Source organism: Rhinoderma darwinii, chromosome 1 (assembly GCF_050947455.1).
Source record: "Rhinoderma darwinii isolate aRhiDar2 chromosome 1, aRhiDar2.hap1, whole genome shotgun sequence".
Lineage (NCBI taxonomy): Eukaryota > Metazoa > Chordata > Amphibia > Anura > Rhinodermatidae > Rhinoderma > Rhinoderma darwinii.
The window spans coordinates 456,776,935-456,797,662 of NC_134687.1; the positions used below are offsets into that span (position 1 = coordinate 456,776,935).

At 42.6% G+C, this 20,728-nt stretch overlaps 1 protein-coding gene across 12 annotated transcripts in view; it reads right to left on the minus strand.

Moving 5' to 3' along the window:
* ARVCF (ARVCF delta catenin family member) overlaps positions 1–20,728 on the minus strand; it is a 738,556-nt gene that overhangs the window by 166,453 nt on the left and 551,375 nt on the right. Inside the window, exon 1 of one of the 12 annotated variants that reach the window (XM_075832514.1) lies at positions 14,325–14,974. The exons of the other annotated variants lie outside the window; for them this stretch is intronic. Within the exon in view, the coding sequence (XP_075688629.1) occupies positions 14,325–14,345 (21 nt within the window). The 5' untranslated portion in view covers positions 14,346–14,974. Of the gene's footprint in view, positions 1–14,324; positions 14,975–20,728 lie in introns of those variants that run through there. 12 annotated transcript variants of the gene reach the window in all.

The following is a 20,728-nucleotide window of genomic DNA, read 5'->3' on the forward strand; positions in this document are numbered from 1 at the left end:
TGGAGCTCACATTTAGCAGGAATGGTTTGCGGAGGCCATGTCACATTTACAAAGCCACTGAGGGGACAAAACAGTGGAAACCCCCCACAAGTGACCCCATTTTGGAAACTACACCCATTGAGTAAATTATCTAAGGGTATAGGGAGCGTTTTGACCCCACAGGTTTTTTTGCAGAAATTATTGGAAGTAGGCCCTGAAAATAAAAATCTACATTTTTTTCAAAGAAAATGTAGGTTTAGCTAATTTCCACAAGGACTGAAGGAGAAAAAGCACCGCAAAATTTGTAAAGCAATTTCTCCCGAGTAAAACAATACCCCACATGTGGTAATAACCGGCTGTTTGGACATCAGCAGGGCTTAGAAGGGAAAGAGCGCTATTTGGCTTTTGGAGCTCAAAATTTAGCAGGAATGGTTTGCAGAGGCCAGGTCGCATTTGAAGAGCCCCTGAGGGGACAAAACAATGAAAACACCCAAAAAGTGACTCCATTTAGGAAGCTACACCTCTTGAGGAATTCATCTAGGGGTGTAGTAAGCATTTTGACCTCACAGATGTTTCATAGAATTTATTAGAATTGGGCAGTGAAAATAAAAACAATCCTTTTTCTTCAATAAGACGTAGCTTTAGCGCAAAATTTTTCATTTTCTCAACAAATAAAAATTAAAAAAAAGAACCCAACATTTGTAAAACAATTTCTCCCGAGTACGGCAATACCCCATATGTGGTCATAAACTGCTGTTTGGGCACACGGCAAGGCTCAAAAGTGGAAGGAGCACCATTTGGAGTGCAGATGTTGCTGGATTGGTTTCTGGGCGCCTGTGGGCCAAAAACAGTGGAAACCCCCCAGAAGTGACCCAATTTTGGAAACTACACCCCTCAATGCATTTACCTAGGGGTGTAGTGAGCATTTTAACCCTGCAGATGTTTTGTAGAAATTAGTGTGCACTCGATGTTGCAGAGTGAAAATAGGATTTTTTCCATAGATATGCCAATATGTGGTGCCCAGCTTGTGCCAACATAACAAGACAGCTCTCTAATTATTATGCAGTGTTTTCCGGTTTTAGAAACACCCTACATGGGGAACTAATCTTTTGCCTGGACATTCGACCAGGCTCAGGAGTGAAAGCGTACCATGTAAAATTGAGGCCTAATTTGGCGATTTACAAAGTATTGGTTCACAACTGCAGAGGCTCAGATGTGAAATAATAAAAAGAAACCCCTGAGAAGTGACCACATTTGGAAACTTCACCCCTCAAGGCATTAAGGGGTGTAGTGAGCATTTTCACTCCACAGTTCTTTGCGGATGGTGCAAATTAAAAATTAATATTTTTCCCTAGATATGCCATTTCAGTGACAAATAGGTCATGCCCAGCGTATGCCACTGGAGACACACACCCCAAAAATTGTTAAAAGGGTTTGACGATGCCATATATGTGGAAGGAAACGGCTGTTTGGGCACATTGTAGGGTGCAGAGCGGAGGGAGCGCAATTTGCCTTTTGGAGAGCGGATTTTGCTTGGTAGTAGATTTGTTTGATTATTGCTGGTGTTTCCATTTATAAATAATGTGGGGGTACATGTAAGCCGGGCGGAGTATATAAGGGGCAGTCAGGTGGTATAATAATGGGGTAAAAAAAAAAACAATAAAATGCTCCATAGATGTGTGTTACGCTGTGACACAATCCTTTCTGCACAGGCCGGTGTCGCACTGATATATGGCGTCCTTTCTTATGCCCCTTTTGGTCCACACTCCACACCTTTGCTGATTGGGGAATTTTGCTGTAAGTGTTGTCCTAGTATAATACTGAGAACAAAAACCTAAAAAATGGAGTCAATACACAGCTTTGACTAATAAACATAATGATCTTTATTTATACAAAACATAAAACATATATCACACAATAAAATCAAGGATGATTGCCACAGTGTGGAAATGTTTGGAAGCCAGACAGATGTAGATCACAGTGTATAACTATAACGGTATTATACTCAAAAGGATAACACGGAAGGGGACTGAAAAGTCAATACAATTAGTATACACAGTCCAAGATCATAGTAGATGGTTGTAAACATAAGGGATAGGGCAGAGATACCTAGCCCATCCACAAATTGGTATAGAGGAAGGTGTATGAATAACATGTAAGAGTCTTACCCATGGTATGTTATCCTGCTGTCTGGCGTCACACCCCTGGCGTCACACCCCTGGCATACTGGCACCCTTCCAGCAGATATGTTTGGGCCCTCCCCTTCCTGGTTCCCTAATTTTAGGTCCTTGATAAATCGCCTCTTGAAAACAGAAGAAATGTTCCCCTCGGGCACAACTGCATATCTTTTATTTCCTGACTTATTGGAGCCTTAACTAATTTTATTTTTTCATAGACGTAGTGGTAGGAGGGCTTTTTTTTGCGGGACGAGCTGTAGTTATTATTGGTACCATGTTGGGGTACATGCGAATTGACAGTTTTTTTTTTATACAGCGTTCACCACACGTTATAAACTACATGTTCACGTTATTCTGCGGGTCAGTACGATTCCGGCGATACTTAATTTATAGAACTTTGTTTTACAACTTTTTGCACAATAAAATTACTTTTGGAAAAATAATGTATTTTTTCTGTCGCCAAGTTGTGAGAACCATAACTTTAATTTTTTTGTCGACGGAGCTGTATGAGGGCTTGTTTTTTGTGAGACAAGCTATAGTTTTTATAGGTACCATTTTTGGATACGTGCGACTTTTTGATCACTTTTTATTCCAATATTTGTAGGGCAAAGTGACCAAAAAACAGAAACTCTGGTATCGTTTTTTATGTAGTTTTTTTACGCTGTTCACCGCGTGCAATAAATATTATAATATTAAAATAATATCTATACCTCAGGTCGTTACGGTTGCGGCGATACCAAATACGTATTGTTTATTCTTTTTTTCAATAATAAAAAGGACTTGATAAGGGAAAAAGGGTGATTGTGTTTTATTTTATTACTTGAAACTTTTATTTTTTTCAAACTTATTTTTTTTACACTTTTCTTCAAATCCCACTTGGGCACTTGAAGTTCCAACTGTCTGATGTTTTTTTTCTAATACATTGCACTACTTACGTAGTGCAATGTATTAGATCTGTCAGTTATTCACTGACAGCAAGCCGATTAGGCTTCGCCTCCTGGCTGGGCCTAATCGGTTTCCGTAATGGCAGAGCAGGAGGCCATTGTGTCTCCTGTTGCCACAGCAGAAGTCGCCAGTCCTGATTGCTTGTCAGGGCTGGCGATCTGCTAGTAACCGCTACGATGCAGCAATCGCTTTCGATTGCTGCATCAAAGGGGTTAATGGCAGGGATCGGAGCTAGCTCCGGTTCGGTTCCTGCCATTACAGGTGGATGTCAGCTGTAACATACAGCTGACTTCCACCGCTGATGACGCCGGATCAGGCTCCGCCGGGCGGATCTTGACCGGCTTCCGTGCTAGGCAGACCGGGAGGCCAGTATTAGGCCTCCGGTTGCAATTGCAGCCACCGGAACCCCGGCAACTTCATTGCTGGGGTTCCAATGAGCTGCAAACAGCTTAAATGTAGCGATCACGTTTGAACGCTGCATTGAAGGGGTTAATGGCGGGGATCAAAGCTAATTTCGGTCCCCGCCATTACAGCAGGATGTCAGCGGCGATGATAGCTTCTGAGCCGGTGCCAAACATTTGGCGTAAGTATACAACATTTTGCGGGAAGCACTGATTTTCCATAATGTATACTTACGACAAATGTCGGGAAGGGGTTAAGCAAGTGAAATGCAGCTCGATCGAATTGAGATCTGTGACTTGGCCATTGCAGAATATTCTACTTGTTTAAGGCAAACTCCTGTGTTGCTTTCGCAGTATGTTCTGGTTCATTGTCCATCTGTACTGTGAAGCAAAGTCCAATCAACCTTGCTGCATTTGGTTGAATCGGAGCAGAAAGTTTATCCCTGAACACTTCATCTGGCTGCTTCTGTCTTCAGTCACATCATCAATAAACACTAGTGACCCAGTGCCTTTGGCAGCCATGCATGCCATCACACTGCCTCCACCATGTTTTACAGAGGATGTGGTGTGCTTTGGATCATGAGCCGTCCCAAGCCTTCTCTATACTTTCTTCCTCCCATCATTCTGGTACAGGTGGAGCATAGTTTCATCTGCCCAAAGAATACTGTTCCAGAACTGGGCTGGCTTCTTTACATGTTTTTTGGCAAAGTCTAATCTGGCCTTTCTATTTTTGAGGCTGATTAATGGTTTGCACCTTGTGGTGAACCCTCTGTATTTGCTCTCATTCTCTTTATGGTAGACTTAGATACAGATAACCTACTTCCAGGAGTGTGTTCTTCACTTGGGTAATGTTGTGAAGGGGTTTTTCTTCACAATGTTATTGATTCTGCGATCATCCACCAAGGTTGTCTTCCGAGGACATCCAGGCCACGAGATCACCAGTGCGCTCCCCCCCCCCCCCCCGAGATTGTACCAAACTGTTGATTTGGCCACTCCTAACATTTGTGCCCTCTCTCTGATGGATTTCGTCGTTTTTTTCAGCCCAACGATAGTCTGTTTCACTTGCATTGAGAGCTCCTTTGACCTCATGTTGTGGGTTCACAGCAACAGCTTCCAAATGCAAATGCCACACCTGGAATCAACTCCAGACCTTTTACCAGCTTAATTGATGATGGATTAACGAGGGAATAGCCCATTGAATAGCTTTTGAGATAATTGTCCAATTACTTTTAGTCCCTTGAAAAAGAGGCAGCTACATATTAAAGAGCTGTAATCCCTAAACCCTTCCTCAAATTAGGATGTGAATACCCTCAAATTAAAGCTGAGCGTCTGCACTTTAAAGAGGCTCGGTCACCAGATTATAAATGGCCTATCTTCTACATAATGTGATCGGCGCTGTAATGTAGATTACAGCAGTTTTTTTACTTAGAAAAACAATCATTTTTGTTATGACCAATTTTAGCTTTTTGCTAATGACTTTCTTAATGGACAACTGGGCATGTTTTACTTTTTGACCAAGTGGGCGTTGTGTAGAGAAGTGTATGACGCTGACCAATCAGTGACCAATCAGCGCCATACACTTCTCTCCATTCATTTACACTGCAGATAGCGATATAGCTATATCGCTATGTGCAGCAACATACACAAAGACTAACATTCCTGCAGTGTCCCGACAATGAATATACATTACCTCCAGCCTGGACTTTATGTCTATTCAGAATCCTGACACTTCGGTAACGTTTCTGTGAGATTTACAGCAAGGCAAGCGTAATCTCGTTTTAAATGACAGTTTACAGCGTAATCTCGCAAGATTACGCTTGCCTTGCTGTAAATCTCACAGAAACGTTGCCGAAGTGTCAGGATTGTGAATAAACATCACGTCCTGGTTAGAGGTGATGTATATTCATTGTCAGGACACTGCAGTAATGTTATAGTGTGCTTATGTGGCTGCACATAGTGATCTAGCTATATCGCTAGTGCAGTGTAAATGAATGGAGAGAAGTGTATGACGCTGATTGGTCAGCGTCATACACTCCTCTGTACAACGCCCACTTGGTCATGTAGTAAAACACGCCCAGTTATCCATTAAGAAATTAATTAGCATAAAGCTAATATAGGTCATAACGCGGTCAAAAATGATGGTTTTTCTAAATAAAAAAAAAACACTGCTGTAATCTACATTACAGCGCCGATAAAATCATGTACAAGATAGGCCACCTATAATGTGGTGACAGAGCCTCTTAAAGCCCATATTGATTATATAACTGTATATTCAATATGTTTTGGTAAACAGCTAAAATGCCAAAACTTGTGTCACTGTCCAAATAATTCTGGACCGAACTGTAGTTGCAGTCCCTTTCAATGACATCTACGGGAGCTCTGCCATGCATGTTCAGCCAGAGCAATGACCAAACTGCAATAGAGCTCAGTACTTTCTCCAACGTGCTCAGTTATGCACGCTCCTCCAACTCACGATAGAGAACGGAAGGGAGAAACGGAGAATGCTCAGCCATAGTTGTTCAAGGCATCAGGTGGACGTAACACTTAGTTACCAGGGACAAACAACGTTGATCACGGTATAAAGGTAAGCTTGACTTCAGAATACTGTTCAGCTGTGAAAATAACATATTTAGAAAGTTTCATATCTGGCGGATATCTTTTACTAAGGCACCATTTGCAATTGTGATTAAATTTACGAATCAACATTTTCATACTGTGCAGTGCATATCTTAGGTGAAGAACGCACCTTTTTATTCTACCATTTGCAACCTATACCGATCATTCTGATCATGGAAGGCCACTTTGCCATTTAGGTCCACAGCAAGTCTGTTTGTGCTTCCAGATAATGCCTATGGAGGTTGATAGGAGCTGTCAGCAGTTATCACCAGTCAGCATATAAGTCAGGACACTTACCTGGCAACTATTCCCTTGTTGTCTGTTAAATAAAGATCGCTTTGTGGGCAAGTGTCTCACAGCATCAATATGTAGAGGTTCGGAGACTAATTATCAATCTTGAGCCTACTTTTCTATAGTGAACTCCTCAGCCACATATCTAATAAGTGTTACAGTCTCTGGACTGCAAAAAAACTAAACATTACTGGCAATTGGCAAATACAGATTTGTTTAAGCCTTTTATCTCAACAAATAAATTATCTTTGCCGTAAATCCAGTGATGCCAAAGTCAAGTACGTTTGGCTGTATGTGATCTACATATTAGGAAGTGCTTGATGGTTGACCTCATTTCCACAATACAATGACATGTTATTTATAAGAGCATCAGCTTCTTTCATCTACATATGAATTCATAGTTTACTTTACTTCTTTGTCTCATGTCCTGTAGAGCAAATAAAGATCTTGGCTGTATCAGGACACCGGATGGTGTCATTACTCACATTCCTCTAGCGGAGGACCTTTTGTTACAATTAACCTGTTATTTGCCTGCTACACATGTAGAATATTATTAAAGTATGCAAAGTTTAGATCAGAAAAGCAGACATGCTTAAAATACTATGTGATACAGTATGTCAAATAACCAAGAGCTAACATCGCAATAGGAACACTATTTGACTGTCACAATTGAAAACAATAAAAGGAACCTCTATTGAAACAACCCACTTCCCTCAACAATATCAATACTGATTTACAGACTGCGATCCACAGGAACAGGAGTCTTGTTAATGTAGCCCAACCATGTAGTCACCTCAAGGTCTAAGTGTACCTTAGTGGCATAGTTAGTCAAAATGTTAAGATGTTATGTGTGAATCAGACAGAGAGGAGTCAAGTGGCTCGGACACTACAAATTAAGCTTTTTCACCCCCACAATAAAAATAAAACATTAAAAAAAAATAAATAATAATACAGCCTCTGTAAAGCAGTCATTCAGGTGATCCCTTTTAGAGCTGTACTGGAGAGGCATCAGAGGGTCTCAATGACATAACTCATGCTACGCTGTGCTCCCCGACAGGACTGGATGACCTGTTACATAGGAGCAGCCTCACACACGACAATCTTACAAATGTCCTAAATTTAAAGAGCCCTATCTGGTGAAAGATTATCTTTAACAGGTTTTCTTAACTTTATTTCTGAGAGTGCTCAACTAAAACGAAGAATAAAAGAACAAAAAAAAAAAACACAATATACGCTTGATTTTCTAGGTTTTGTTCTAAAAAATGACCCCCATTATATGTTGTTGTTTCCAAAGTTAAACAATGTAAACCGTACAGAACAATGAGGGTTAGAGAGCTGATAACAATACATAAAATACTTGCTGGAACTGTAAGCAGGTTTCTCTTGTGATGAAAGGCATGCACATTACAGAAAACACACAAGACTCATTAATAACTTGGAGCACATAGGTGGACTTCCTCTAGTGTTTGGACCACTATGAAACATGAAGATTTTAATTTTCCATGCTACAGAGAGCAGGACATCAGACTGAAGTAGTCTGATCAGGGACTAAAAACCCCTACTACTACTTTTCGCCAGGATTCCTCATACAAAACAAACAAATGGGAAAATAGGAACAAAGATTTCAAAACAAAATGGGAAAACTTAAGACTTATTCTGGGTGAAGAGTACTTTCAGAGGCATGAGTCCCTTCAGAGACGTACTACAGTACAGCGCTCTGTAAGGCGCCATATTACAAGAGACTCTCCAATAGTACAAATCTGTAAGTACATGGAATCCGGTAGAAATTGGAAGTATACAGAGCAAAATAGAGGTCTATTGGTGTCATTATGGTTCCGAACACGAGGATGTGCGGAACTTAATACTTTTGCGTACATAAGGCCCGATTCGGTCATTCAGTATATGTTTATAATTCAGAACAAGGCAGCAGCATGCCACAGATACCTGCTCCTTGTTTTCTCCATTGATATCAGCATCATCACTAGCCTAAGGCAACACAAACTCCTAGGAGGCCTGGAAAGGTCAGACAGAATAAAGAAGGACCAGCTATTCAAGATAAATAAGCCGTCCTGAAGACATCACTATTAATCATTGAAAATGCAAGAATGCCAGTCTTCTCATTACACGCCATTCGGGAACAGACAGCAGAAGCAGGTGTACCAGTAAATGCCAGTATATAGAGGTTCCTGTAACTGCTGCTTTTCCCTCAGAACTACTTAAAGAGGCTCTGTCACCACATTATAAGTGCCCTATCTTGTACAAAATGTGATCGGCGCTGTAATGTAGATTACAGCAGTGTTTTTTATTTAGAAAAACGATCATTTTTGACGGAGTTATGAGCAATTTTAGCTTTATGCTAATGACTTACTTAATGGACAACTGGGCGTGTTTTACTTTTAGACCAAGTGGGTGTTGTACAGAGGAGTGTATGACGCTGACCAATCAGTGACCAATCACCGTCATACACTTCTCCCCATTCATTTACTCTGCAGATAGCGATATAGCTATATCTCTATGTGCAACCACATAAAACACACTATAACGCTACTCATGTGTCCTGACCATGAATATACATTACCTCCAGCCAGGACGTGATGTCTATTCAGAATCCTGACCTCTTCTCTGTGAGTTACAGCATAGCAGGCATAGTCTCGCCAGATTACGCTGTAAACTGTCATTCACAGCGAGATCTCGCTGTGCTGTAGTCTCACACAGACGCTACAGAAGTGGTCAGGATTCTGAATAGAAATCACGTCCTGGCTGGAGGTAATGTAAATTCATTATCAGGACACTGCAGTAACGTTATAGTGTGTGTATGTGGCTGCACATAGAGATATAGCTATATCGCTATCTGCAGTGTAAATGAATAGAGAGAAGTGTATGATGCTGTTTGGTCAGCATCATACACTCCTCTGTACAACGCCCACTTGGTCATATAGTAAAACACACCCAGTTGTCCATTGAGAAACTCATTAGCATAAATCTAAAATAGGTCATAACTGCGTCAAAAATGATCGTTTTTCTAAATAATAAAAAAACACTGCTGGAATCTACATTACAGCGCCGATCACATAATGTACTATATAGGCCACTTATAATGTGGTGACAGAGCCTCTTTAATACTGTGCACATTTCATACAGGACAACTGCCTAGAGATGTTGGACATACTTCGGTAGCAGCCTGGTGAAATTAGGGACTTCACATCTATTGTATTTGCCTGGTAAACATTTTGCATTTTCCAGTTCCAACTCTTGTACAGTTAACGCAAGATTCAAAACTTAAAGGGTAACTAAACGTTCAACAAACTTCTGACGCTTCGTTATAGGGATTGGTGGGGGACCACAGACATCCTGATCTTAGATTGATAAAACTCGATTTATATTTCCATTTGGTCCTCCCATGTGGGAGGCGGTGAAATGACATAGCTGTTACAATAATTCCCCTCAGAAAAGGTAGCAAAGAGATGTCAGCATGGCCAGCGAGACTAGACTCCAAAACAATGACATTTAAAAGACAAATGCATGACACACTGCAACACAGATCAGACTTCAGCGACAGATACTAATAGCCAAGTAAGAAGACAGTACGTCAACAAGACGACACTAAAAGTTAAGAAGCATTCTTCATCTGTCTAGATAAAGTATCAGCCTGTGAGGAGAAGTCTCTGGGGACATATACTACATTTAAAACGATCAATAATTTTCATCTGAAGACCAAGAAAGAGATATCAGCTGAGTGCATTGTGCTACCATCAATGAGATTTATTTCTTTTCTTTGTCTATACAAGAAAACCTGGATTTCATGACGCCCATCTATTGCTCATTCACCCGACACACCCTGGTAATTCACAATCACACCCACCTGCTAAAGTTATCAGCTCATACGGGAAACAAACAAAACTACAGTGTAATGAGATCATGGATTTTCCTTAGCACAGCTTTTCAGTTACCAAGTGAACACGCTGAAATCTACAAGTTGTAACGTATGGAAGAGTTTCAATTAACAACTAAGTGTGTGAAATGCGTCACACCTACTGCACACGACAATTGTGCCACTCGGCCGTTTTTGACGGCATCCGATAGGCTTCATGGACCCATTCACTTTAGCGGGTGAATCGGGTCCAAGAAAAATGATCTGAGTCTCTGATCAGAGGAAAGATAGGACATGCCCTACCTTTCCTCTGGTCATGAGGCGTTACATACTGCACAGTAGGTAGAAACTCTCCCACGAGGCCTTCAGTTCATCTGTATGACTGACAGGACTTCACATGTGGTATACTAATTGCTCACTGTTGTGAATTACAAAGGTGATAGTGATAATGATCCCTAATGAGCGAACGTTGAGGCTGGGTTCACACGACCTATTTTCAGACGTAAACGAGGCGTATTATGCCTCGTTTTACATCTGAAAATAGGGCTCCAATACGTCGGCAAACATCTGCCCATTCATTTGAATGGGTTTGCCGACGTACTGTGCCGACGACCTGTAATTTACGCGTCGTCGTTTGACAGCTGTCAAACGACGACGCGTAAATTGACTGCCTCGGCAAAGAAGTGCAGGACACTTCTTTGCAACGTAATTTGAGCCGTTCTTCATTGAAGTCAATGAAGAGCAGCTCAAGATTTACGAGCGTCAAAAACGCCTCGTATATTACGAGGAGGAGCAATTACGTCTGAAACGACGCAGCTGTTTTCTCCTGAAAACAGTCTGTCTTTTCAGACGTAAAAGCCTCTCATCGTGTGCACATACCCTTAGGCCACTTTTAAACGGCAGTATTCTGCTTCAGTATTTGGAAGCAAAACACTGAAGAGGTACAAACCTTTCCATTATACTTTTTCTCTGTGGGTTCTATTCCTGGTTTTGTCTTACAAATACGGACCAAAATACTGCCGTGAGAAAGAGACCCTAAGGCGACAATTTTTCCCATTGTTTTCAATAGGGAAAAACCAGCAAGAAGACACTACAATGATTTACTGAAGCAGCATAACGTGAGCAAATGACCCTCGGAATACAGAAACTCTATGGCATAATGGTAACTTAAAGTGACATTACACATGTTGGCGGTATCTGCTGGCATAATGAGGTTTATGGGTTCAGCTTGTATATACCCTGCCGGTTTCAGCTAGGGGTAGGAGGGATTGAAGAGGTTAGAACTTTACCTGTGTAATCCTCTATACCCCATGATAAATGGTATCAGCAGGGTCTAACAGCTGCTCACCCCCACCTATAGAAAAACATTTTCATCTGGCGAACAGCCATCTATGGCTAGCTTTAGTATTAGGTCCCTCTATGTCGTGAAATAATAAAGCAGCCATACCCAAGAGGTTTGCTGCCAGATTCTGTTATTTTCTGCATCTACCAACGATCTATTGTGAATGGGGGCTGGCAGACCCCGCTGGCCATCCATTCTTGGTACAAGACAGAATTACAGTAACCACGTTGGATTGTTTCAGTCTATACTCTTCTGTTCTTCCTGGAGGTGAAGAAAGGTGTCTGGTGGCCACTTGTCCCTCCTCTGATCGTAGACATAAAATGTACGGTTTGCTGGGCCAAAATGTGCAAGTTATTGAGAGTATGGGGCTTAGGTGTATGGCCGCCTCAAGCCACTCCGGTCATGGTCAATATTTTGAAAAAAACCAAGACACACAGTTGGTTACCAGACATACCTGTTGCACTGTAGTACAGTGTCATGTGTAAAGGGTAATACTAAATACACTACACAGTACTTAGAGCCTCCCGGGGCTCACTTCACACCCTGCACTTTGTCACTATTACCATAAAGCAGAGATCATGGTGTCTGTCGGAGCAGATCGTGATAAAGTCCCTTCGTGAGAACACTTTCTAAATGCAGCTCATTGCAACACTATAAGGGCTTATTCAGACGAACGTATATTACGTCCGTGCTACGCACGTGATTTTCACGCGCGTCGCACGGACCTATGTTAGTCTATGGGCCCGTTCAGAATATCAGTGATTTGCACGCAGCGTGTGTCCTCTGCGCAAAACTCACGACATGTCCTATATTTGCCCGTTTTTCGCGCATCACGCACCCATTGAAGTCAATGGGTGCGTGAAAACCGCGCACGGACGCACTTCCATGTGCCAGGCGCGATGCGCGCTACAGTAGTCAGAACTATGAATGAAAACAGAAAAGCACCACGTGCTTTTCGGTTTATAAACATAAAAACAGAGTGTCATAATGATGGCGGCTGTGCGAAAACCACGCAGCCACGCATCATACGCTGCTGACACACGGAGCTTTTATGGACCTTTTGCGAGCTCGTTTATGCTCGTGTGAATCCGGCATAAAAGACATAAAGCAGCCTTCGTGGCAGCGAAAACTGCAAAAATATATATATATATATATATGCATTTCATGCAAACCATGATCTGAAATGCCTCATCATCAATAGTGAATGAAACCAGGAGAAGTGACAGCTTACGAAAGATGTATTCAGTGCACACGTCTAAGGTTCAAAACAGTCGCTACTGCCATTCTAACGCACTGTACACATTGGGAGCTACTCTGGGCAAAGTACAGTCGTCTGGACAGACAGGGATGGGCAAATACTCTACACGTGGGGCCAGTCAGACAATTTGCTTTTGCTTTTAGTAGCCAGAGTAAAAGAACTTTCACAGACATCAATAGGACATGCCAGTTGCAATATTGTAAGGATTGGTCCAGATAAAATAATATTACGGTACAGTAACACGGCGCATGAATGTCATCTCATCCATTGACAAGAACGTGGCCTTTATAGCATGGACAATCATTTACAGCCATTGCTACTGAGGACATCAGGTTACTTTATAGTGAACTTCGATGTGTACATAAAAGATGCGATCACTGTATACAAATATTACCGCCCCATCAGCCATTTCCAATACTAATGAGTAAGGTTGTAAAAGTGAAAGGTAATCTTATGGATGAAAATATTGATTAGCGGAATAACATGGCATAATCTCTTCTGCTTTCAAGATATTAAATTACAAAAAGGATGTGGTGACAGAGCCCGGCCTTTTACCAGAAGATGCATCAATGTATTGGCGATGGGGGAGAAAGACATACTGAAAATGGGGAGCGTTCCTTAAATATTACTGAGCGATATTCCTGATTACCGGTGACATGCAGGACAGCACACACCACCACATAGTGCGGCAAACAATGCGATCAGGGATCAATCTGCCTCCCAGATTATATTTTATAGGGATAGAAGGAAATGGCAGGGCAGCAAACAGTCCTCCTATCTAATGCTGTGCGGTGTAGAATAGATAGATCTACTAGAAATGATATACTGCTGGATCATCTAGAAAGATGGCTCACACCCACTCCCCAATCTCCGTCCTCAGTCATCGCACTGTGCTGGAATGCAATGTAATCTTCAAGATGTAGCAGAGCTGGATTTCTCATTGAGATCATTGGATTGTGAGAACTCCCTAATAACGTAGCGAGCAAAATTAACTAATAATCAATGGTTATATCGCGATGAGCAGCTACAAATGGAGAACTCAGCTCTGCTTATTTGGAGGGGGCAGCATCAACAGTATATGAGAAACACTAAAGTGCAGACGACTAGCCCATGATACATAAAGCACTGGTCCAGCAAGGTGCATGGCTGGCCACAACGTATGGCCATGCGGGTCCCCTTATAACAGCCTGATCAGTAAAGTGGGGTCAGCGTCGTCTGAGGAAGAATGCTTAGTATGCAGCTCTGTAGTCAGGGGGTGCAGCATTCCCTCCACATGATGTGCACCCCCATACACGGAACATGAGGGGGACTAGTCTAACTTGTTACCGCGTAGAAGTTGTGTGTGAACTTCTCCTCACACCCGCTCACTCTGCAGCGGCGGAGCACACACATGTCCACACGGACACACAGCTCCACACACGGACATACATATACGCAGGCTGACCTGTTGGAGTTCTGCAGGCATCTATGCAGCTCTGGAGTGCAGCCTCAGTGCACGGCCACAGGTCACTACAGACGGTGACAGCCTCTGCTGCTTATTCCACCTCAGTGATACGAGCCCGGGTCCCGTGTTTCCTCCGCATGAACACAGCCTCACAGTCCTGCTGTAATATCCCCAAATCCAGCCGGAGCGCTCGTGTAAAATACGTCCAAGCAGGGCACGGATCCTTTGTGCGCGCTCACATTCCCCTTCTCATGTCCCTGCCAGACTGCCGCCCCACAGCGAGCAGACCCCGTCCCCCTCCTCTGAGGGTGGGAGCAGATAGACGGTCACAGCTGGGAGCTCAAATAAAGCGCTGTCAGGCCACACCCAGCAGACAGGCGGCAGCACTGCTACCGGGAGCGACACACGGCAGGGAACGGGCAGCGCTGTGCACACATGCAGTACTCGGTGCTCTACGTCTCCTACATTGTACAGTAGTGTGTCTCCACTGCCACGTGAAGCACAACGCGGATATTACGGATACAGCCGGTACCTCATAGTTTACTATGGGAACATCACCTCCCGTACTGTTGTACTTTCTAGCAGCAGTATTATTATATTGGGCCCTCACAGACAGTTTTGCGTTACGTTCTCACGAGCATTGCGCCCTCACTGTCCTCAAACTCTCTCTTAAAGGGACACGAGGCATCTTCCAAAGTATCACAGATGCTGAGCGGTGATGGGAATAGGAGAGCAGGTCACGTGGTACACACCAGGCTGAATAGAGCACAGGCAAACAGCTAAGCATCAGTCCCATCCAGCACTTACTCTGCTTGGCCTTATATGGCAGTATGAATAGGCATTGTGATCATCATGGGGATCTAGCATGATCTCCTACTAACCATCAGTCAGGGCTCTATTCTCTTTGGTTTGACACAGGTTTTATGGAATGCAATGTGATGGTCATGATGATATGAAACTATAAAAGTCAGCAGATCTTTCTAGGAGGGCCACACAGTCTGATACAACAATCAAGCCACGAATTTTGTCATACATGTATGGGGAGATATCCTGCTCCTAGGGACGGAAAACACGGACATTCTCCACCATGAGGAGGATTGAGATGTCCAAGGACAGGAGATCGTATTGTGTACGGCAAGAGTTTGAACTCTTTCATAGCTACAGTACTGTGCAAAAGACCAACCACTCACGTGGAAAGTGTTCCGCAGCGTGTCAATTTATGCCGTGGATCCTGTGCGGAGATGCTGCCTGTTTGGCCTCTAGACTTCAATGGGGAGCGGAAATGAGTTGTGTTGCGTTTGTAGAGCAGAAACTCAGTCAAAACTGCAGGTGCACAAATTACTTGTTATAATCAATGTTTGACACTAAATCCACAGGTGAAACCGCTGCGGAATCTCAAAAGAACACAAGTAATTGAGTCACAGAAATCCGCAGCAAAACACACTACTTACTGCGCATTTCTGTGAATGGCCTGTCCACAGTGGAATTCCGCTGAATTCCTGCCACATCAGAATATGCCTTAACGCTAACAATCCCGACACCTGGGTCCATCACATGACCATGGACAGAATTTTATTCACCGGAAGTAAACCATGAATGTTCCTACTGAATAACAACGAGCAGATCTTGAGAACCGTGAGGAATTAATACAGAAAGTATATTGGAAAATTGTATAACTTTTCATTACGCAAAAAATAACATTAATTTTCTGAAACCGGAAAACCCCTTAACAACATCCAACGGGTACGTTGTTGTCGTTAAGGAATTAACGCAACACAACGTATGGGTACGTTGTGTTGCTGATGCGGGCAGAAGCTGAGCCCGCACCATCACCAGGGAGTGTCAGGTGTATATTACAGCTGACACCCTGCTGCATGGCCAGGACCGGAGCTAGCCTCTGATCCGGCCGAGTAACCCCTTAGACGCAGCGCTCAAAAGCGAGCGCCGCATCTATGGTGTTTCCTAGCAGAAGTTTCCGATGGGTGCGGGGTTCCGATGGCTGTTCTGCCTAACAATGGCCTCCTGTCTGCCAAGTACGGAAGCCTGCTGGTCCCGCACGGAGGCGGGGCCTAAAAGGCTTCCGGTCGCTGAGGAAAGATGGCGTAGGCTCAGAAGCTGAGACTGCGACATAAGCCGCCGGTGTCAGCTGTATGTTACAGCTGACACCGTGCTGTAACGGCAGGGAACGGAGCTGGCTGCCATTAACACCTTAGATGCCGCGATCGCGGCATCTTAGTAGTTTGTAGCGATCAGCATCGATGCCGATCATTGACATGGCAACCGGAGGCCTAATAATAGCCTCCTGGTCTGCCACGTACGATAGCCTATTAGGCCCCGCCCACAGATGGGACCTAATAGGATTGCTGTCAGTGAATGACTGACCGCTCTAATGCATTGCACTACGTGGGTAGTGCAATGCATTAAGAGTAAAGATCAGAGGTGCAGGACCTCAAGTCCCCAAGTGGGACAAAAAAAAAAAGTTGAATAAAAGTGTAAAAATAAAAGTTTCAAGTTACTAAAAACAAACACTGCCTTTATCCCTATAATAAGACTTTTATTATAGGAAAAAAATGAACACGTTAAAAAAGGTAGCATGCCAGAATCTATTTTTTTATCACCACCACTCCCAAAACATGGAATAAAACGTGATCAAAAAGTCTCATGTACCCCAGAACGGTACCAATATAAACTACGACTAGTCCCGCATTAAACAAGCCCCCCCCCCCCCCCCCCACAGCCTTTTTGACTGAAAAATAAAAAAGTTATGGCTCTCAGAATATGGCAGCACAAGAAATAAATACATTTTTTAAAAAAGTGATTTTATTGCGCAAACGCTGCAAAACTTAAAAAAAACTATATACATTTGGTATCGCCGTAATCGTATCGACCCGCAGAATAAAGTAAAATGGTCATTTATAGCCCAGGGTGAACGCCGTAAAAAAAGAAATAAAAAACATACCAGAATAAAAAGTGATCAAACAATCACGTGTACCCCAATATGGTACCAATGAAAACTACAGATTGTCCCGCAACAAATAATCCCTCACACAGCTCCGGTGGAGGAAAAAAAAAGACGCTCTGAGAAAATGGCGATGCAAAATGTGCAGAGTGTTCCAAAAGCGGTTAAAATTGGGTGCCATTTATCAGTGCGACACTGGCCACATATCTGTGGATTATTATTTATTTACCGCATTATTATACCCTCTTATTTTACCCTGATGTACTCCGCACAGCTTACATATGCCCCCACATTACAAAATGAAATATCAGCAATACCCCAAACGGAACAACTACCAAGCATAATCTGCACGCCGATAGCCAAATGGCGCTCCCTCCCTTCTGAACCCTACAGCATGCTCAAACATCAGTTTACGTCCACATATATGGCATTGCCATACCCAGGAGAACCCGCTTAAAATTTTATGAGGAATTTGTCTTCGGTGGCACAAACTGGGCACAACGTATTGTGCACTAAAATGGCATATCAGCGGAAATTTTTACTTTGCACCATATGCTGCGCATTAATTTCTCATGAAAAAAACTGTGGCGTCAAAATGCTCACTACACCCCTTAAAATGCCTTAAGGGGTGTAGTTTCCAAAATAGGCGTCACTACTTGTTTTACTATTTGACCTCAGAGCCCTACCATTGTGGGCCAATGGTGTGAAAATCACCGAAATAGACCTCAAATGTGCATGGTGCTCTTCACTTCTGAGCCCTGTCATATGTCCAGGCAAATGATAAATGCCTTGAGGGGTGTAGTTTCTAAATTGGGGTCACTTCTTGGGGGCTACCACTGTACTTTGGTACCTTTATGGTTTTGCAAATGCAACATGACGCCCAAAAACCAAGCCAGCAAAATCTGCATGCCAAATAGCGCTCCTGCCTTTCTGAGCCCTGCAGTGTGTCCAAACAGCAGTTTATGACCCCATATGGGGTATTGCCCTAATCGGAAGAAATTGCTTTTCAAATGTTGGGATGCTTTTTCTCCTTTATTCCTTGTAAAAATTGAAAATTTCCACGTTTTATCAGAAGAAAAGTAAAATTTAATTTCACAGCATAATTCCACTAAATTCAGCAAAAAAAATGTGGGTCAAAATGCTCACTATACCACTCGATAAATTCCTTCAGGGGTGTAGTTTCCCAAATGGGGTCACTTTTGGGTGGTTTCCACTGTTTTGTCCCCTCAAGGCCTTTGCAAATGTGACATGGCACCGAAAACAATATGGGGTATTGCCGTAATCGTGAGAAATTGCTTTTCAAATGTTGGGGTGCTTTTTCTTTATTGGAAAAAATTTAGATTTTAATTTTTACATCCTAATTCCACTAAATTCCGCAAAAAACCTGCTGGGTTAAAATGCTCACTATACCCCTTGATAAATTCCTTGAGGGGTGTAGATTGCCAAATGGTGCCTTTTTGGGGGGGGTTTCCACTGTTTTGGCACTACAAGACCTCTTCAAACCTGACATGGCGCCTAAAATATATTCTAACAAAATGGAGGCCCCAAAATCCACTAGGTTCTGAGGCCGCTGCTTCAGTCAAGTAGAACACTAGGGCCACATGTGGGATATTTCTAAAAACTGCAGAATCTAGGCAATAAACCTGAATTTGCGTTTCTCTGGTAAAACCTTCTGTCTTACAGAAGAAAATTTATTAAATCAGATTTTCTGCAAAAAAAAAATTAATTTGTAAATTTCACCTCTTTGCTTTAATTCCTGTGAAACACCAAAAGGGTTAAGAAACTTTCTAAATGCTGTTCCGAATACTTTGAGGGGTGCAGTTTTTAAAATGGGGTGTTTTATAGGGGGTTTCTAATACAGAAGGCCCTCAAAGCCACTTCAGAACTGAACTGGTCCCTGAAATAACAGCGTTTTGAAATTTTCTTGAAAATGTGAGAAATTGCTGCTAAAGTTCTAAGGCTTGTAACGTCCTGTAAAAATAAAAGAATGTTCAAAACACGATGCCAACATTAAGTAGACATATGGGAAATGTTAATTAGCTACTATTTTGTGTGATATTACTATCTATTTTACAAGTAGATACATTTAAATTTAGAAAAATGCTAATTTTTACAAATTTTCTCTAAATTTTGGTATTTTTCACAAATAAACACTGAATGTATCGACCAAATTTTACCACTAACTTAAAGTACAATGTGTCACGAGAAAACAATCTCAGAATCGCTTGAAAAATATCATATAAAGTGACACGTCAGATTTGAAAAAAATGGCCTGGTCCATTAGGTGAAAACAGGCTGTGTCCTTAAGGGGTTACATTTCCCAAACATCTTCTGGAGTACATCACATTTGTTTGTACTTCATGATGCCTTCATTCAAAAATAAATTGCCAATGCCAGATGTTGATATGCATCCCCAAACTTGCCATTGGTACTCACACCTGAAGGATGGTTGTAGTCATGGGTCAGGGTCTTACATTGCTTTGACGGCATACATTCTGCATCCTGTTACTTCCATAGACTGATCAGTTCATAAAACATTATTCCACATCAGATGTTTCGTTTCAGCATTATGCTAATTTTTGTCTATATATCCTTCAGACCCTGTTGCCTTCTCACAGTGGAAGGATGGACGGAAACACCTGTGGAACTTTTCAGAAATTAATCTATCATGGCGGCTCAGTGGTTAATACTGTTGCCATTCAGCACTGGGGTCCTGGGTCTGAATCCGACCAAGGGCAACATCTGCATTGAGTTTGTATGTAGTCCCTGGCTTTGTACGGAATCCCTCCCACACACCAAAATACTGTTCATTGGCTTCCTATAAAATTAGCCCTAGTGTATTTGTTTCTGAAACGGGAACATTCGATTTTGAGCTCCAATGGGGACAGGAACTGATGTCAGCGATGACAATCTCTGTACAGCACACTGGAATAAGTTGGCGTAATATAAGCAACATGAAAATAAATAAATACTGTTTATCTGACGTTTTTTCCGCGGGCGTCTTTTTACGTGCCGTTTTTTAAAAACGAGGCGTAAAAAAATGCCCCGTCGAAACAGAACGCCGTTCTGCTTCCGATTTTTCAGCCGTTTTTCCCTTCATTTCTTGATCTACTGTTGCACGAATCACGCGCGACACATGGAAGTGCTTCCGTGTGCTGCGCATGATTTTCAGACGTTTTTACAAGTGCACGCGTTTTTCACTGTGTCTTTTACGGACGTAATTGGAGCTGGTCTTCATTGGAGTCAATGAGAAACGGCTCCAATTACGTCCCAAGAAGTGTCCTGCACTTCTTTGACGCGGCCGTAAGTTTACGTGCCGTCTTTTGACATCGACGCGTAAAATGACAGCTCGTCTGCACAGAACATCGTAAGACCCATTGCAAGCAATGGCCAGATGTTTGCCGACGTATTGGAGCCGTCTTTTCAGGCATAATTCGAGGCGTTA